Genomic DNA, 15,935 nt, shown 5'->3' on the forward strand with positions numbered 1-15,935 from the left:
CTCAGAAATCCGCCTGCCTCTGCCTCCCAAGTGCTGGGACTAAAGGCGTGAGCCGCCACAACCAGCTATAGCTGACACATCTTAAAGACTCAAAAATATTATACAAAATTACCACCATCATTAACTAGCCACAAGTAACAGTTTTCTTGTTATAGTGTGACATCTTGAAGGTTCAATGTCACAGCCCTAAATGTGCAACTCAGCATGTGATTATTTTTATGAAATTTCCCACCTCTTCTAGGAAATTAGTTATTCATTCCCTGTGTTTTGTAGCTTAGTAGATCTTGCTACAGTTACACTTAGCATTCAACTGCATCAATTTTTTAGTGTAGTTGAGCCCTGAGCTTCTGAGAAGTACATTATGCCCCATTAATATGTACTTTATTGCTTTTTACATGACAGCTTGTTTTCAATGAACAGATCTCAAGAGACTCTGCCTGCAGCATGTTACTCCCCTCAGATGCTCAACACCATTATTTTCCTCACCTTGGGGTCCAGGTAGCATGTGTGTATGGTGTATGTGTGTTAAGGTGTGTACACCTGTGTGGATGAGGAAGCCAGAGGGATACTGAGTTATCCTGCTCCATTGCCTTATCCCTCTGAGATAGACAGGGCCTCTCAGCAAACACGGATCTAGGTGTCAGGGCTTACAGTGTGTGGCCACACCTTACTTTTCATGTGTGCGGTAGGATGTGAACTCAGATCCTCATGCAAGTTCAGCAAGCACTAGTATCCACTGAATTGTCTCTCCAGCTATTAGACTTTATTTTGTTTGTTTTTGAGGCAGGATCTTGTTCTGTAGCCCAAGCTTATTATGCATCCCAGGATGGTTGCAAGCTCTCAGTCATCCTCCTGTCTAAATCTCCTAAATGCTAGATTTGTAATGTGCACCATTACATTCAGGTTTTATAGGTATTTCTCAAGCCAATCAAGCTGACAATTACGATTAACCAGAACAAGCTCACTCCTTGTCAGCCTTGCAACCAAATGCACCTCCATTTAGGACATTCCAGCTATGGCCCTGCAAAGCTCACGTCTGTCTCAATACAAAATGTACTCCATCCATTTCTCTGGGTTCCCACACTCTTAACAGTTCCAAAATTGTTAAAAGTCCAAGACAAATTCTTTGCTTAGAGTCTCTATAAATCATGAAGCAAGTTATACAATGATACCAAGGTAGGGATACAATGATAGACTGTAAACACTACACCCTAAAAGGAACAGAGAACAGCAAGGAAGGACTGGACCACGGCAAGAACGGAACAGCAGGGACAGTGCTGACTCCTGTGTGCTTCCTGCCTGGCACAAGGAAGCATGTTCTGATGAGCTCCAACAAACTTGGCCAGCCCTTGCTCTATGGCCTTGGCATTTGCAGCCTACACAACTTCTCTCTTGATTTGGCTTTGTTTTTTACCTGCAGCTTTCCAAATTGCTCACATTTCTAAATTCTGGGGTCTCACTACACATTTAGGTTTTAACCTCACAGCTTCATGTGTCACCGTCTCAAGGACTTTCAACAGAGACCCCACTCCCCACCCCAACCCACCTTCTCACACATTGTCTGCTCTTCACCACCCAAAAAATACTACTTTGGAATCCACATAGAACCCTCCTTAAAGATAGAACTCTTGTATCGTGTGTTCCTGAAATCAGCATCACATGAACACCTCCAACTGTGCCACAATCTCAAATGATAATTAAAATTCATGAACCACAGTAGTATCAGCCCATAAATGGCAGAACATGGTAAAACAGATCCTAGGGAAACAACCTCCTAGGCCCTGGTAGAACAAGAACTCTAGAAGTATTTTCTTGTTAAGAGAAAATATTCCAAAGACTTTTTCATATCCTAGAGCTTGCCATAAGTAGGATCTGGCCAATTCCTAGCATGCCACGCAGGCATATATCCTCTTGTCTCAGTGCAAAGTGAATGGTATCCTTAATGGAACTGGCTTCTTCAGAAACCATGTCTTCTTCACTCTCAATTCTCCATTGGTATCTCTAAACAAACTCTCTCTCTCTCTCTCTCTCTCTCTCTCTCTCTCTCTCTCTCTCTCTCTCTCTCTCTCTCTCTCTCTCTCTCTCTCCTCTCTCTCTCTCTCTTCTCCCTCCCTCCCCCCCCCNCNCCCCCTCCCTCCCTCCCCCTTCTCTTTCATGACAGGCAGAGTCTTTCTCCTTTGCTTCTTTATTTTACTCAAGTCTCTTATAAAGGCGCAACTAGCAATAACTATGTCATAGCCTGAATATTAGACTGCCTTCCTTAAAATCTCAAGACACAGACAAAATGTAAGTAAGCTAATTACCAGAACATAACACAATTTAAAATACAGTCCTTGTTTCCACCTGAAATTTCACACCCAGGCTGCTGCTCTTCACATTTCTATCAGGTCTCTAGTCATCTGAGCTAACACCAGAATCACCAGTTGATACTGAGACTGTACCACCTTAAAGGGCTTTCTAGATCAGACAGAAAAAGTTTCAAATTTCTCCTGGCAACTAATTCCAAGACTTAAGAGTCATATATAAAGATTCTGTCATGGCAACCACCCCACTCCTGGTACCAAATTTCTGTATTAGATTATTTTTCATTATTTTGACAGAACATCTAAGAAAACAGTGTAGGGTTTCTGTCTGTGCTTGGAGCCCATCCTCTGTCACAGGGCTCCATACCCAGGTGGTGTCAGGAGAAAGCTAGCCTCCCAGGAGTGCAGACAGGCCTGTGAGTGCAGGTAGGACCACCAACTGTTGCTCAGAGGAACTCACCCGGAACCCACAGGACACAGAAACCAAGGGACAGCCTGGAACAGGAGCCTTCCAGTTTCTGTCTGTGCCCAGAGCTGATCCTGTGTCACAGAGCTAAATACACAAATACCACCAGGAGAGAACTGGTCTCCCAGGAATGCCTACACACCTGCAAACACGGGTAAGACCACCATTTCTCTTCAAAGTATTGGCCCAAGAGGGACCTTCCCACAGCCATCAGGACACAGGAAACAAGGATTAGCTGTGGACAGGATCCTTCTGGCTTCTGTGTGCACCCCAAAGCTGACCCTATAGCAGAGTTCTCCATACCTAAATTTCTCCTGGAAAGAAATGGTCTCCCACAAGTATTGACATACAGGCTTGCTGGAAAAGATAAGCTGCAGTCAAAGACAGCAACACGAGCTAACACCAGAGATAACTAGATAACAAAAGGCAAGGGCAAGAACATAACCAACAGAAACCAAGGTTACTTGGAAGCACCAGAACCCAGTTTCCCACCACAGCAAGCCTTGGATTCCCCAACACAGTGCAAAAGCAAGACTGATTTAAAATTACGTCTCATGCTGATGATAGAGGACATTAAGAAGGACATAAAAAACTCACTTAAAGAAATACAGGAGAACACTGGTAAACAGGTAGAAGCACTTAAAGAGGAAACACAAAAATCCCTTAAAGAATTACAGGAAAACACATCCAAACAGGTGAAGGAATGGAACAAAACCATCCAGAAGCTAAAAATAGAAATAGAAACAACAAAGAAATCACAACCCTATAGATAGAAAACCTAGGAAAGAGATCAGGAGTCATAGATGCAAGCATCAGCAACAGAATACAAGAGATAGAAGAGAGAATCTCAGGTGCAGAAGATTCCACAGAAAACACTGACACAGCAGTCAAAGAAAATGCAAAATGCAAAAAACTCCTAACCCAAAACATCCAGGAAATCCAGGACACAATGAGAAGACCAAACCTAAGGATAATAGGTATAGAACAGAGTGAAGATTCTCAACTTAAAGGGCCAGCAAATATCTTCAACAAAATTATAGGAGAAAACTTCCCTAACCTAAAGAAAGAGATGCCCATGACCATACAAGAAGCCTACAAAACTCCAAATAGACTAGACCAGAAAAGAAATTCCTCCCATCACATAATAGTCAAAACACCAAATGCACTAAACAAAGAAAGAATATTAAAAAGCAGTAAGGGAAAAAAATCAAGGAACATATAAAGGCAGACCTATCAGATTTACACCAGACTTCTCAACAGAGATTAAGACATCTAGAAGATCCTGGGCAGATCTCATACAGACCCCAAGAGACACAAGTGCCAGCACAGGCTACTATACCCAGCAAAACTCTCAATTATCATAGATGGAGAAACCAAGATATTTCATGACAAAATCAAATTTACACAATATCTCTCCACAAATCCAACCCTACAGAGGATAATAGATGGTCAACACCAACACAAGGAGGGAAACTACACCCGAGAAAAATAGCCAGATGTGGTGGTGCATGCCTTTAATCCCAGCACTCTGGAGGCAGAGGTAGGCAGATTTCTGAGTTCGAGGCCAGCCTGGTCTATAATGTGAGTTCCAGGACAGTCAGGGCTATACAGAGAAACCCTGTCTCAAAAAAAAAAAAAAATTGACTTTCAACCAAAAGTCATCGAAAAAGGTAAAGAAGGATACTTCATGCTCATTTAAGGAAAAATGTACCAAGAAGAACTCTCAATTCTGAACATCTATGGTCCAAATGCAAGGGCACACACGTTCATAAAGGAAACTTTACTAAAGCTAAAAGAACACATTGCACCTCACACAATAATTGTAGGGGACTTCAACACCCCACGCTCATCAATGGACAAATCCTGGAAACAGAAACTAAACTGAGGCACAGTGAAACTAAAAGAAATTATAAACCAAATAGATTTAATAGATATCCTATAGAACATTCCATCCTAAATCAAAAGAACATGTCTTCTCAGCACCTCTTGGTACCTTCTCCAAAATTGAGCATATAATCCGTCACAAGACAGACCTCAACAGATATAAGAATTTTGAAATAATCCTAAGCCTCCTATTAGATCACTACAGATTAAGGCTCATCTTCAATAGCAAAACCAAAAAAAAAAAAAAAAAAAAAAAACCAAAACCCAAACCAACCAACCAAACAAAAACAGAAAGCCTATATACACATGGAAACTGAACAATACTCTTCTCAATGATAACTTGGTCAAGGAAGAAATAAAGAAAGAAATTAAAGACTTTTTAGAATTTAATGGAAATGAAGCTACAACATACCTGAACTTAGGGGACACAATGAAAGCAGTGCTAAGAGGAAAACTCACAGCTCTGAGTGCCTCCAAAAAGAAACTGGAGAGAACATACACTAGCGGCTTGACAGCACACCTAAAAGCGCTAGAACAAAAAGAAGAAAATTCACCCAAGAGGAGTAGACGGCAGGAAATAATCAAAATCAGAGCTGAAGTCAACCAAGTAGAAATAAAAAGAATTATACAAAGAATAAACAAAACCAGGAGCTGGTTCTTTGAAAAAATTAACAAGATAGATAAACCCTGAGTCAGACTAACCAAAGGGCCAGACAGTATCCAAATTAATGAAATCAGAAATGAAAAGGGAGATATAACAACAGAAACAGAGGAAATTAAAAAAAATTATCAGACCCTACTACAAAAGCCTATACTCAACAGAACTGGAAAACCTGGATAAAATGGACAATTTTCTAGACAGATACCAAATACCAAAGTTAAAACAGGATCAGATAACCCATCTAGACAGTCCCATAACCCCTAAAGAAATAGAAACAGTCATTAATAGTCTCCCAACCAAAAAAAGCCCAGGACCAGACGGTTTTAGTGCAGAATTCTATCAGACCTTCAAAGAAGACCTACTACCAATTCTCCTCAAACTATTCCACAAAATAGAAGCAGAAGGTAATCTACCTAATTTGTTCTATGAAGCCACAATTACTCTGATACCAAAACCACACAAAGACCCAACAAAGAAAGAGAACTTCAGACCAATTTCCCTTATGAATATCGATGCAAAAATACTCAATAAAATTCTTGCCAACCAAATCCAAGAAAATATCAAAATGATCATTTACCATGATCAAGTAGGTTTCATCCCAGGGATGCAGGGATGGTTTAATATATGGAAATCCATCAATGTAATCCACTATATAAACAAACTCAAAGGAAAAAAACCCCACGTGATCATTTCATTAGATGTTGTAAAAGCATTTGACAAAATTCAACATCCCTTCATGTCAAAAGTCTGAAAAGATCAGGAATTCAAGGCCCATACCTAAACATAATAAAAGCAATATACAGCAAACCAGTAGCCAACATCAAACTAAATGGAGAGAAACTTGACACAATCCCACTAAAATCAGAAACTAGACAAGGTTGCCTTCTCTCTCCCTATCTATTCAATATAGCACTTGAAGTTCTTGCTAGAGTGATTAGACAATGAAAGGAGGTCAAAGGGACACAAATTGGAAAGGAAGAATTCAAACTATCACTATTTGCAGATGATAAGATAGTATACTTAAGTGACCCCAAAAACTCCACCAGAGAACTATAGCTGGTAAACCACTTCAGCAAAGTGGTCAGATATAAAATTAACTCAAACAAATCAATAGCCTTCCTATACTCAAAGGATAAACAGGCTGAGAAAAAAATTAGAGAAATGATACCCTTTACAATAGTCACAAGCAATATAAATATCTCGGTATGAATCTTTTTTTTTTTTTTTTTTTTTTTTGGTTTTTTGAGACAGGGTTTCTCTGTATAGCCCTGGCTGTCCTGGAACTTTCTCTGTAGTCCAGGCTGGCCTTGAACTCAGAAATCTGCCTGCCTCTGCCTCCCGAGTGCTGGGATTAAAGGGGTGCGCCACCACGCCCGGCTTCTTGGAGTGATTCTAACCAAACAAGTGAAAGATCTGTATGACAAAAACTTCAAGCCAGGCATGTTGGCGCAGGCCTTTAATCACTGCACTTGGGAGGCAGAGGCAGGTGGATTTCTGAGTTCGAGGCCAGCCTGGTCTACCAAGTGAGTTCCAGGACAGCCAGGGCTATACAGAGAAACCCTGTCTCAAAAATAAAAAACAAAACAAAACAAAACAAAACAAAACAAAAAAACCCCCAAAACCTTCAAGTCTCTGAAGAAAGAAATCGAAGAAGACCTCAGAAGATGGAAAGATCTCCCATGCTTGTGGATTGGCAGGATTAATATAGTAAAAATGGCCATCTTGCCAAAAGTAATGTACAGATTAAATACAATTCCCATCAACATTCTAACTCAATTCTTCATAGTCTTAGAAAGAGCAATTCTCAAATTTATCTGGAATAACAAAAAACTCAGGGTAGTGAAAACTATTCTCAACAATAAAAGAACCTCTGGTGGAATCACCATGCCTGACCTTAAGCTGTACTACAGAGCAATTGTGATAAAAACTGCATGGTATTGGTACAGTGATAGGCAGGCAGATCAATGGCATAGAATTGAAGACCCAGAAATGAACCCACACACCTATGGTCATTTGATCTTTGACAAAGGAGCTAAAACCATCCAGTGGAAAAAAGACACCATTTACAACAAATAGTGCTGGTTCAACTGGCAGTCAACATGCAGAGGAATGCAAAATGATCCTCTCTTATCTCCCTGTATAAAGCTCAAGTGGACCAAGGACCTCCACATAAAACCAGACACACTGAAACTAACTGAAGAGAAAGTAGGGAAAAGCTTTGAACATATGGGCACAGGGGAAATTTTCCTAAACAGAACACCAATGGCTTGTGNTGTAAGATTAAGAATCGACAAATGGGACCTCATAAAATTGCAAAGCTTCTGCAAGGCAAAGGACACTGTCAATAGGACAAAACAGCAACCAACAGATTGGGAAAAGATCTTTACCAATCCTACATTCAATAGAGGGCTAATATCCAATATATACAAAGAACACAAGAAGTCAGATTCCAGAGAACCAAATAAAATTTAAAAGTGGGGAACAGAGCCAAAGAGAGAATCCTCAACTGATGAATATCAAAATGCTGAGAAGCACCTAAAGAAATGTTCAACATCCTTAGTCATCAGGGAAATGCAAATCCAAACAACCCTGAGATTCTACCTCACACCAGTCAGAATGGTTAAGATCCAAATCTCAGGTGACAGCAGATGCTGGTAAGGATGTGGAGAAAGAGGAACACTCCTCCATTGCTGGTGGGATTGCAAGCTGGTACAACCACTCTGGAAATCAGTCTGGTGGTTCCTCAGAAAATTGGACATAGTACTACGTGAGGTCCCAGCTATACCACTCCTGGGCATATACCCAGATGATGCTCCAACATGTAATAAGGACACATGGTCCACTATGTTCATAGCAGCCTTATTTATAATACCCAGAAGCTGGAAAGAACCCAGATGTCCATCAATAGAAGAATGGATACAGAAACTGTGGTACATTTACACAATGGGCACTACTCAGCTATTAAAAACAATGAGTTTATGAAATTCTTAGGCAAATGGATGGAACTAGAAAATATCCTCTTGAGTGAGGTAACCCAATCACAGAAGAACACACATAGTATACACTCACCGATAAGTGAATATTATCCCAAAAGCTTGGAATACCCAAGATACAATTCACAGACCACATGAAGCTCAAGAAGAAGAAACACCAAAGTGTAGATTCTCAGTCCTTCTTAGAAGAGTGAAGAAAATACTCATGGGAGGAAATACAGAGACAAAGTGTGGAGAAGACACTGAAGGAAAGGCCATCCAGAGACTGCCCCACCTGGGGATCCATCCCATATACAGTCACCAAACCCAGACACTATTGAGTATGCCAAGAAGTGCTTGCTAACAGAAGCCAGATTTAGCTGTCTCCTGAGAGGCTCTGCCAGTGCCTGACAAATACAGAGGTGGATGCTCTCAGCCACCCATTGGACTGAGCACGGGGTCCCTAATGGTGTAGTTAGAGAAAGGACTGAAGGAGCTGAAGGGGTTTGTAGCCCTTAGGAGGAACAACAATATGAATTAACCAGTACTTCCAGAGCTCCCAGGAACTAAGCCATCAACCAAAGAGAACACATGGATGGAGCCATGGTTCCAGTTGCATATGTAGCAGAGGATGTTCATGTTGGACATCAATGGGAGGAGAGGCCCTCGGTCCTGAGAAGGCTTGATAGCCCAGTGTAAGAGAATGCTAGGACAGGAAAGCGTGAATGGGTGGGTTGGTGAGTGGGTGGGAGGGAGTGGGGGCGTGAGGGTATTGGGATAGGGGGTTTTTGGAGGGGAAACCAGGAAAGGGGATAACATTTGAAATGTAAATAAAGAAAATATCTAATAAAGGATATGCATTCTTAGTGTGATTCAAACAAAACAAAACAAAACAAAACAAAACAAAACAGTGCAAAGAACAAACGATTTCTATAGCTTAGTTTTAGGGTATCAATCTATCATGGAAGGGGACATGCCAAAGATTCTCATGGTGCCCAGGAAGGGTAGAGCGATGGAGAGAGTAGGAGAGGAAGAGAAGAGAAGGAAAGGAGGGAGGAGAAGTCTAGACTGATTTACTTTCTCCCTTTCCCCCTTTTATGTGTGGTAGGTCCACAGACGGTGGAACAGCAAGCACCTAGACGGTGAGTAGGCCCTTGAGTTACTTTTCTCTAGAACTGCCCTCACAGATACACTTAGAATTGGGTGTTACTAATTTTAGTCATTTCCCATCACATCAAGTTGACAATCACGATTAACTCTTGCAGTAAGTGAAGTCAGTGTAAAATCCTACCTCACAACGTGGTTTACAGGTTTTTGTTTTGGGTTGCTCTTTTGAGGATAAGATCTCACTGTTTTGCCCAAGTTGGCCTTGAATTCCTGACCTCAAGTGATCCTCCTATTTTAGACTCCCAAGTAGCTATGAAGAAAGATGCAGTACATCACTATGCCTGGTTCATATTTAATCATCAAATGCCATAGTTATGTGGACGAACTTCTAGTAAAAACTGAGTAGGAGTTAGAGGGGGAAAGACATGACTTAAATTTTAAATGATTTAAATACTATTACATCTATGTAAACCTGCCCAGGCTCTGAAACTGTTAGCATAGCCCCAATTATATGCTTTCTTTTATAAGTTGCCTTGATCATGGTGTTTCTTCACAGCAATAGAACAGAAGCTAAGATTGTTGTTTGTTTGTTTGTTTGTTTGTTTCTAGTGTGGTGGATTAATTCTAGGATTTCACAAATGCTAGGCAAGGATGCTAACCACTTAGCTGTATGTCCACACTATTTTGGCTCATTTTCAAAGAAATGCATTTTCCATTAAAAATGACAGACATTCTTGGGTGATGGTGGCTCATACCCTTGGGAGGCAGAGGCACGCAGATCTCTGAATTTGAGGGCAGCCTGGTCTACAGATCAAGTTTCCAGACAAACAAGGCTACACAGAGAAAATCTGACTTGAAACAACAAACAAACAAAAGATACACATTAATATCTATTGATGTTAAAATGTAGTATATATAAAAGTTGCTATAAAATGGAATGCTAGTGGCTGGAGAGATGGCTTAGCTTGATGGTCAGGAGCAGTTCCTGACCTTCTAGAGAACCTAGCTTCAGTACCCAGAACTCAACAGGAAATGGCTCACAACTGTCATTCTATACAGCCATAAACAAAAACATTGGAAAGTATACTAATTTGTGCTTGAGAGATTCTCCTACTATGAACTTCTATTAATTGCGAAAGTAGTTTCAGTAAAAAGAATATACTTTTCATTATAAAACAGATGATTCTTTTTCAAATTTTTTCAAGTGGAGACTTGTCATTTCAATGTACTTACCAAGAGACTCTCTCCTGCTACTCCTCTGTTATTAAAAACCACACACCTAAAAATGAGGAAAGAACTCTGTTATTTCTCTAACGGATTCTTCCTGATAGTATACTACTGAGATCGTCTTACTGACAATACCCTGCAGCAGTAACAGTAACAATGTTGGAGCAGGAGTGTAGCTCAGTTGGTAGTGCTAGGCTAGCAAGCAGGAAGCCCTGGCTCTGGGGATGCGTGCTTATAGTGCGGAAGCAGAGCAGGAGGACCACAGGTGCAGGCGAAAGGTCTAACCCAGGGACCAGGAGCAAGCGTGAGACTAGGCTGGGACAGATGGAGACCCTGCCTCAAACATCTGCCAAACAAGCACACTGACAGAGTCTGTTTTAGGGACGTTTGAGATAGCATAGCTGGTAACAGCACTTGCTGCCAAGCCTGACTAGAATTCCATCCCATGACCCACCAAGATTCAAAGAGAGAACTGAATCTTGCAAGTTGTCCTCTAAGCCCCACACAAGCACAATGGTGTATTCGTGTGTGTGTGTGTGTGTGTGTGTGTGTGTGTGTGTACGTGCACGCACGTGCATGTGTGTGTATTCAAAATGCCTCTAATTAATAACTCTCTCTAAATGATTACAAACCCTTACTTTTTGGCCTCATGTTTGCAATCAAACCATTCTCACTACTGAGCTATATTACCAGAACTAGAGAGTTAAAAAATTCTGTATGTGGGTTTGACTAGAAAGTTACATATTGGTCTCATGTTACCTTTTCCTGCCCAAAAGTATAGACTTTAAACCATTTTCTGTATGTCTCTGATAAGCATTTCTGAAACAACATTAAGTCAAATTTACACACTGTTGGTTCTAATGTCTTCTCTACACTGTATTTGTAACATTATCCATATGCTAGAGACCAATTATTATTTCTCAAGATTCAGCACACATGGTAACCAGAATTAAAAACTTACTATTTACTTTAGCACAGTACAGTGGTGAGCGCCTTTAATCCCAACACTCAGGAGGCAGAGGCAGGTAGATCTCTGAGTTTGAGGCCAGCCTGGTCTACACAGCGAGTTCAAGGCATCCATGGCTGCACAGTGAGGCTCTCTCCATTGTATTGTTGTTATTCTAAGACATGGAATCTCCTACATTGCCCATGCTGGTCCTAAACTCAGGTTCAAGTCCCGCCTCAACCTCCCCCATTCCACTATTCCTGGCTTTCTTTATTCTTTTTTCCCCCCTAAAAAAGAATGCCAAGACAGACTAGATATAAATGAAATGTACACTGGTCACAAATATTCACTTGCATAAGCACCTAAGCCATGTGTGTGGCCTTTAGCCTGATGCTCCTAGTCAGGTAAGAACCGCTTTAGAGAGCAAACAGGACAGATTCAAACAGCTTCTGGGGCAAGATGTTCTGTGCCTGCCGCTGTGACAAGGCCATAAAGTCAGAGAGGAGAAAGGACAAGATGGTTTGCAGATGCATGCAAAAGCAGTCTGTCCACTGGAGACCATCCTAACTGCAGACTAGGGATGTGAGCCTCCCTCCCCCACACACTGTGACCGTCTACCACCTTGGCAAAACATCTTTTACACACTTTGCAGGGCCACTAATATTAGAACAAGCCATTCATTCAAAATGCTCATTAAACAGAATCTACTGAACTAAGCAAATCCAAGTCGATAAGAGAGAAACAAAACAGCAGCGCAGTCCTTCAAGGAATGCCTTCAGTTAGACTGGAGAGCTATGAGTCATAGTCCTAGCTGGCAGGAGTACTATGACCTGCCACAGGAGCATCCAATGTCCAGTGAGTGGCACAGAAAGTAAAGCTCTCTGCGCTCAGCATGGCAGAGTTCATTAAGGAAGAGTTCATGGAAAAGCAGATAAACTTTACGCTGACACAACAACTGTAACAAAGATACAAGGTAAGACTAAAATGTCCCAAGAGTCAGGGAAGTAAGATGTTGTACTAGTTGAAACATGGCTACTCTGGTGGTTTGAATGAGAATGGGCCCCATGGGCTTATATATTTGAATGCTTGGTTCTCAGTTGCTACAACTATTTGGGAAGGATTCAGAGGAGTGGCCTTCTGAGAGGAGGTGTGTCACTGAAGGTGGGCTTTAAGGGTTCAAAATTCCATGGCAGGCCCAGTCTAGCTGTTTCTGCCTCCTTCTTGTAATTAGATGTGAGCTCTAAGCTACTGCTCCAGGGCCATGCCTGCTTCCCTGCTGCCATGCTTTCCACGAGAATGATCATGTTCTGAAACTGTAAGTAGGGCCCCAATCAAATGCTTTCTTTTATAAGGTGCCTTATAAAAGGTCATTTGTGTTTCCTCATAGCATCTGAATAGTAATTAAGATAGCTATCCAAAGGATAATCAATGTGCATGTATCTGTGTCTGTGTCTAAGTGTATGCAGGTGCCTAAAGCGGCCAGAAGAAGACATCAGATTGCTTGGAGCTGGAGTTATGAATTATTGTGAGCTACTTAATGTAGGCACATGGAACTGGACTCAGGTCTTCTGCAACAGCAGCAAGCATTCTTAACTGCTGAGCTATGTCTCCAGTCCTTCGTACAGAATCTGAATGCAGGGTTAGAGGAGGTGACAAGGGGGTAATCTAGTTCCAGAAATGTCAGGGCAGAGCTTATCAGATCAACCCATCTTCCACAATACAGGGAGAGAACAGCGCCGAGGCAGGCAGAAATGGAGCGCCAAGCTGACGGAGAAGAGAAGGGCACCGGGAAGACTACCTGTTGGTTGGAGATCGGTGCTAATGCTTTGAATCTGCATGTCCAGATGCTCAAGGTCCTTGTCCCCAATTGGTTTTTGACCCATCAATAAAGATGCCAATGTTCAATAGCTAGGCATGGGGCAGGACACTGAGAGTTGCACAGAGAGGAACGGCAGAATCACTGGAACTGGGGGAAGAATGAGACACAGTAGCAGCAGGAAATAAAGCCATCAAACCATGTGAGACTTTCGGAAAGTGGCCACTGGCCACTTCCCCTATTGGGCCTAGGATAGCAGGGGACTGATGAGGAGTGTCCACCCTTTGAGGCAGCCAAGCCAAGGCATTTTAAAACTAACTGTTCTCTCTCTCTCTCTCTCTCTCTCTCTCTCTCTCTCTCTCTCTCTCTCTCTCTCTCTCTCTCTCTCTCTCTCTCTCTCTCTCTCTCTGTGTGTGTGTGTGTGTGTGTATGTGTGTGTGTGTGTGTGTGTGTGTTTCCATTCCTGGTACACGGACCCAGAAATAGCCCCTGGGCTGCTGCATGCCTATGACCAGCTGGGAGCACAAAGAGATGTAGGGAAAACTTACATGTGCATATGGTGTACAACGCGGTGGGTGAGGACCCACTATTAAGTAATTTAGGGATTCTGAGATGGAATACACATACGCAAATGGTGTAAGTCTAGGAAGAACTGGTTTCTCAGCAAGCACATGAAACTGGAACAAAGAACACAGTCACTGGCAGTGATTTACCCATCTGCCTACTGGGAGGGAAGAGTAAGAAGCAGACAATAAAGCCGCCTGCCTCCAGCTACCAGATAGATAAAGGATAGAGATCTATAAATCTGATTTCATTGATTTTAAGGGAATTTACAGATTTTGCCAGAGTAACGTGGGGATTTCTTCCTGCTGTTCAAAACTAATACCAAGAGCTTAAGATGAGAGGCAGAGAGCCAGATGGTAGACGCAGCAGGTATTGAGCTTCAAAGAAGAGAGAAGTTGGTAAGAGTGAATGAACAAATGCTTTAAAGGTACTTAAAAGTCTTGCAAGGGCAAATTCTCAGGATCTTTGAACATGGTCTACACAGGATTTCTGGTCTTGTCAGCAGCCTGGTATAACAAAAATTAGAGCCTATAAATAGACTTGTACAGTAAGTAGAAGGGAATTAATTAAAGCTAAATACATAGGTAATAAATGTTTAGGCATTTGATCTTTAAAAAAAAAAAATTAGATTGAAAGCAGGAAGTAGGCAGCCTAACCTCTCAGACAGTAGAAGCTTAGGCCTCAATAATTAAGTAAAGAGAAAGGGGTGACTACAATCTGTACCCACAGAGATAATAATTTAGGTATACATAATGTAAAAAATATTGAGGCTTTTGATCTTAGATGTAGGTTGAAAAGCAGGAGGCGGTGAAGAAGCGTTGTCTCAATGCTTACTGCTCCTTCAGACTGCTTTAATTGCGTTGAACTGTTTTAACTATCAAAATGCATGTGGTCATGACTTTGGTGGTTATATTACAATTCCTCCGACAGTCACGCTATACCTTTAATGATTTTCGGTTACTGGACCGAGGACATGCTATTTTGGGAGAGAGGCTCTGTATTTGTGTTGAGAGGAAAGGAGAAGACGCTCTGGACCCCCTTCCAGAGTGATAAGGATCAGATATGACAGGGGAGGACCACCTGAAGACCTCAGAAAATTTGAGAAAAATCAAACAAAACAGGTAAATTGATCTGCTGATTCCTCAACATGGAAGGGGCCAATAACTGGCTCAGACATAAAAATGTCTCTAGCCAATACTTCAGCTAAAATTAGACAATAAATCTTACTGGTTATGGAATCCTTAAAATTCCTCCTTCATATGGAATGAATGAAGATTTATCACAATTCGTTATTGATAAAATTAACTCATAAAAAGATAGTTGCCTTTCACCTGCTCAAACAAAAAGCAAAATTTCATCCTTAACTGATCTGTGCACCCTGCACAATCCGTACGAATACCTTAATGGTACTAAAATTCTGGTTGTGAGATTCATATATTACAGAATTACAGCTTTGACAAGATTCATCCTCTGAGATGCTGAACTGACCTGCTGATCCAGCCCCTGATTCCTGATGCTGTCCAGAGACTTGCTTCCAGAACAGCTTCAGGAATTGCTGCTGATTCCAGATGATCTCGCCTCATCCAACCTTTCAGACAGCTCCAGTCAGGCCTGAGGCTTCTAAGCAGACAGAGACTGGATAACAGATGCTAATGCTTAGCTTTCTTAAGTCTTACCGATTTTCTAATTTTCCTACCCTCTCCGCACCTTTAAAGAATTTCTCATTGCTTCTATTTAGCAGGAAGAAGCCATGGAGAGTCGTCATCCCAATCCCTTGGGTTTGGGTGGCTGGTTATGGTTATTTTATAAATTATAGATAGGTTGTTGTTTTAAGGGAGCCGGGTGTGGTGGAGCAGGGTGTGGTGGCACATGCCTTTAATCCCAGCACTCGGGAGGCAGAGGCAGGTGGATTTCTGTGTTCGAGGCCAGCCTGGTCTACAAAGTGAGTTCCAGGAGAGAAACCCTGTCTCGAAAAACCAAAAAGAAAAA

General features: G+C 41.7%; 1 protein-coding gene across 1 annotated transcript in view; it reads right to left on the minus strand.

The window, feature by feature from the left end:
* Window positions 1–15,935, minus strand: part of Abhd3 (abhydrolase domain containing 3) — a 56,689-nt gene that overhangs the window by 25,073 nt on the left and 15,681 nt on the right. The window contains exon 4 of the mRNA XM_021214967.2: window positions 10,627–10,672. Coding sequence (XP_021070626.1) covers window positions 10,627–10,672 — 46 coding nt within the window. The remainder of the gene's footprint in view (window positions 1–10,626; window positions 10,673–15,935) is intronic.

The sequence above is a fragment of the Mus pahari genome, chromosome 15, assembly GCF_900095145.1.
Source record: "Mus pahari chromosome 15, PAHARI_EIJ_v1.1, whole genome shotgun sequence".
Lineage (NCBI taxonomy): Eukaryota > Metazoa > Chordata > Mammalia > Rodentia > Muridae > Mus > Mus pahari.